General features: G+C 48.4%; 1 protein-coding gene across 1 annotated transcript; it reads right to left on the bottom strand.

Moving 5' to 3' along the window:
• Positions 1-482: 482 nt before the first annotated feature.
• LOC139227977 (maestro heat-like repeat-containing protein family member 1) lies at positions 483-3,647 on the bottom strand. Its single transcript, XM_070859135.1, has one exon. The coding sequence runs from the start codon at positions 3,645-3,647 to the stop codon at positions 483-485; it is 3,165 nt and encodes a 1,054-aa protein (XP_070715236.1).
• Between the last annotated feature and the right edge of the window lie 851 nt (positions 3,648-4,498).

The raw sequence follows: 4,498 nt of genomic DNA on the forward strand, positions 1-4,498 counted from the left end.
ATCAATCCCCCCTCCCCCGATGCCCCGCCCAGGATCATTCCCCCCTCCCACGATACCCCGCCCAGGATCACTCCCCCCTCCCCCGATGCCCCGCCCAGGATCATACCCCCCTCCCACGATGCCCCGCCCAGTATCACACCCCCTCCGCCGATGCCCCATTCAGGATCACACCCCCCTCCCTCGAAGCCCCGCCCAGGATCACTCCCCCTTCCCTAATGCCCCGCACAGGATCACTCTCTCCTCCCCCGATGCCCTGGCCAGAATTACTCCCCCCACCCCTGATGTTCTGCCCAGGATCACTCTCCCCTCCCCCGATGCCCCGCCCAGGATAACTCCCCCCTCCCCTCCCCCACACTGCGACCAAATTCCTTGCACCCCTATCCCACTTTTGCCTATTTTGGGTCTGCGAATTTCTGGACTTCAGACTCATTTCCAAACACAATACGAAGGTATACATTGCAATAATTTTGTTCTGATGGTCCCTAATACATGTAGAGGTATCGCATCGCCTTGGCTGCTTTCGTTCTGACATCTTGCTGGTGATCTGACAGCAAGGCAATAATCTGCTCACAAATCTGAGCTGCAGACTGTGATGTGTAATAATGCGGTGGGGCATTGTACATGAGGAAAGCGAGGAATGTCAGTGTGTTCCCTCTGACCGCAGGAAGCACATTCCTTAGGAAGGCGGCACAGCTCCTTATGTACAAGGGGATCTGGTTGTCCAAGTCTTTGGCAATGTGCCTGGAGATGTTGCTTAAATAGTTCTCATAATCCAGGGTGGTCTCCTCCGAGGAAAGTTCTTGGAACATCTTGGATATGTTTGCTGACTCAATTACTGGAGCGTAGGAATTCAGCACGGATTTACAGACGTTAGTGACTTCAATGCTCTCAGCGTTGAGATGTAGCAGCAAGCGGATCAAGGTGGACTTGATGTGCTCCATATGTGGAGGGTTAATTTCCATACTCCCAAATCTTATTAGCTTGCCAAGAACGTTAAACGCCGCAGCTCTCATTGTCTCATGCTGATGTTCCAAGTAAGGCTGAACTGCCAGTGCCACATCACCAAGAATGGGATTTGTATAATCCTCCTGGAGCTGACCCAGAACTTTGCACATGCTCGACATTGCCTCAACTGCAATGAGATTCTCGGGTTTGGACTTCTGGTCAATCACAGGTAACATTGTAGACAACAGTTTGGTGCAGTATGTGTCGATCTGTTGAGAAGCTCCAATTGCAGCATTTCCCAAACCTTGTACAGCGAGCCATTGGACAATTGGGGGCTCATCAAGTAAACATCGAAACAAACTCTCCAGAAGTGTATCCATCAGCAACAAGTCCCACACCACGGAATGATTTAAAAGCTCCCCAAAGAAGGCAGCTATTGTGATCCTCTGACTCTCTCCTATGTTAAAAAGGAAGGAGTGAGTTGCTCCACAATGCTGATCAGATGCGGGGCAGCACACGCGGTCAATGTGCTTGCCAGCAGTGTAACCCCCCTCATGGTGCTTTCTTGGGCTCACGATGAGATCCCAACATCCCATTTCTCTCATGATGCGATCATCTCCCTTTCCCTGTGACAGGACAGCTCGAAGAATCTCAGCTGAGTAATGGCAAGCGTCGGCATCATTCAGTCTTAGAGCAGGGCCGAAGGTGCTCCCAGCCTTTGGAATTGTCAGAAAGTTGGTCGGAAAGCGAACCCAGACACTGAAGCTGAGATGAATCAGAAGGGTGCTGACTAACTGGGGGTAGAGAATGTTTATCACGTGACCTGAGTCAGGCTCACATACCACATCACGAAGAGCACAGAGGACAGCTAAAGACTGCTGAGTTGCTGAATCTTTTGTATCTGTGGCATGGCAATATCTGCCGTCGTCATACAATGATTTGATGTTGTTCAGTAAGAACTTGGCTGGCGCTAATGCATTACGTGTCAGGAGGGATCGCCATATGTCACGAATATATCCATCAAATGGAATGGGGTAAGTGAGGAGAGCGGACAAAACTGCTGGCAGATGGTGTGAGGCCAGAATGGAGATTGAATGCGTCACTGCATTTCTCACCCGCGGCTCAGTAATTGAACGCAAGTGACGGCACAATACTTTGATTGTTCCCCAAATGTCTGCATGGGTGGCTCCAAGTGTTGTAATGAGGACATTTGTCACAATAGAAGCTGTGCAGGAAATGTTCCGGTGCTTGTCTGTCAGCCCTTTAAAGACCGTGAAGAGTAGAGTGTTCAACTGCTCATGGGCGATGCACTTGGATAAAACGTTACCGACAGCAGTGCACGTTTGAAAGAGGGCCTGACTGGTAAATTGCTTTAATCCGCCTTTGATGGCTTTCATATACTCCACTTCCTTATCTTGATGACCCACTGGAAAGCCTTCAAGGTGTAACTGGATATACAGCAATCCATACAAGCTTTTAATGGCTGCCTCCCTTACAACATGCGATGGATCTGCACATTGAAGCCCCACACATCCAATAATCCTCACCAAGTTATGGGATGGCACCTTATTGCTAACTTGCAGTTTCTCCAGGTAAAATGTCACCAGCTGTAAAGTGCTCTCCATTGCCTTTTCTCGCTCATGGTCCCGTGTGGATTGGATCTCAGTCTCCATGGTTTTAAATACAGAATGAAGCCCATCAGGAGACAGATCCAAAAGTAAGTATTGCTTCAGGATATCCTGCACAGAGGCCATTGTGTCGGTGTGAAGCTTCTGTCTCTCTGCCATGTCCATGTTTGTACTTTGGTCGGCAGTGCTGCTCTCCCAATCTGGCAAACTGAAGACACGATTCAAACAGATGCTAATCAGCTCAGTCTCACTGCTCAATGAAGGCTGCAGTTTGATGAGGGCTGCACAGGCGTCCATGGCAGACTTTCGAACCCAAGTGCTCAATATCTCCTTTGGTTCGGCAGTGATCAGCTCCTGCATGCAGCTCAGCAATTCTGCCTTTCTGCTCAAAGTGTAGGGTGGGTGTTCTTCGCTGGGTTGGAGAGCTTTGGCCAACAGTGTCACAGTGTTAGTCAAACTTAATTTCAGTGTCAAGTCCTTCACCTTGGATTTCAGTCCAAACATCTTGGTGTTGAAAAGGCCCAGCTCATTGTGCAGAATGTCGGTCTCGATTCTGGGCAGAATGAGGTCCCGAGGACAATGTGACATAATCTGCCCATAGCATAAAATGAGCGTGCTTTTCACTTTCATTGTGTGATTGTCACCCTGGTATTTAATAAGGTGAAAGGAACTTGATATGTACAAACGATTGAACTCCATGAAAGCCTTCAGTGTGGTGAGCGTGGTGTCTAAGTGTGTTACAGCACAGTCACCAATTACAACGGCTACCCTGTCCCTCTCAAAATCTTCATTGTGCTCAACACTCTGAAGCATCTGATGAAGACTTTTACTGACTATGTCTTTGTCTTGGGTCAGTCGGAGCACTCTCCCTGAACACTTGTACAGAAAAGCCCTCTCTGTTGGATACAGGCGATAGGTGTGAATGCAGTGGGTCATTTCTGCAATGAGCTGGGTGATCCACACCTTATCCGCGATTGCCTCCAGAGTCTGGGACACAACCCCCAACAGTTTCTCTTCCCACTCATTCTGGAGATTGAACTTCTCTGAATTCTCCTCCAGAAAGTTACATAACATTGGGAATTCCTTGTCCCATACTCTCACTGTTGCTGGGTGGATGTCCATTGCCAGGAGATATAGTAAGCCCAGAGCAGGAACACCTCTGCCTTTTCCATGGCACAGAGAAGAAACACAATCAATAGCCGTGTCAGCAGTGTACGAGGCTCAGGAAGATTTGGATAGTCCTCGTAATTAAGAACAAATTGTGTATTGCTGGCCATCAGTCTCTTTATTCCAATGAAATATGAGGAACCACAGACTATTGTAAAGGCGTCAGTGTACTTTACTGTGATCACAAACTCCAGCAGGTAGGACCAGAGGACATCGCCAATCGGTAAAGTTCCCACCATCAATTTCAGCAATCCTTCGCACAGTCTCCTTAAATCCTTATCCGTAACCACGGCCGCCATTACGCTGCAGAACTCCTCTTCGCTTTCAGTACTCTCCTCGTTCTCCTCGGTGGGCAGAGCACACTGTTGGATGATAAATTCCACCAGCTGCTTTCCTTCCTCTCGCTCCAGGTAATTGTGACTGGCCATGGTGTATATTACCTGGGCAAGGATTCCCTTCACTCTGTTACTCCCAGTTAAAAGTGATCGTCGCACACAATTCAGAATCTGATCCTTCTGACTCTCCATGTTTGAAGGGACAGTATCGAGAAGGTACTTCAGCACGGCCAGTGCCCCAAGTTGAATTTGCTCATTGTCAATTGCCAGTTGCATCTGAAGGATCTCTAGTATGTGGTTGTAAATGCCGGAGCTAGAACTCTGAAGCAGCAAAGGATTTCATTTAGCTGCTTCTCAGAAAAGGTGTTTTGGGATTGTTCCATCACAATACAGATCTGCTCATGTAAAGTGATCAGCAGAATC

This window comes from Pristiophorus japonicus, chromosome 17 (genome assembly GCF_044704955.1).
Source record: "Pristiophorus japonicus isolate sPriJap1 chromosome 17, sPriJap1.hap1, whole genome shotgun sequence".
Lineage (NCBI taxonomy): Eukaryota > Metazoa > Chordata > Chondrichthyes > Pristiophoridae > Pristiophorus > Pristiophorus japonicus.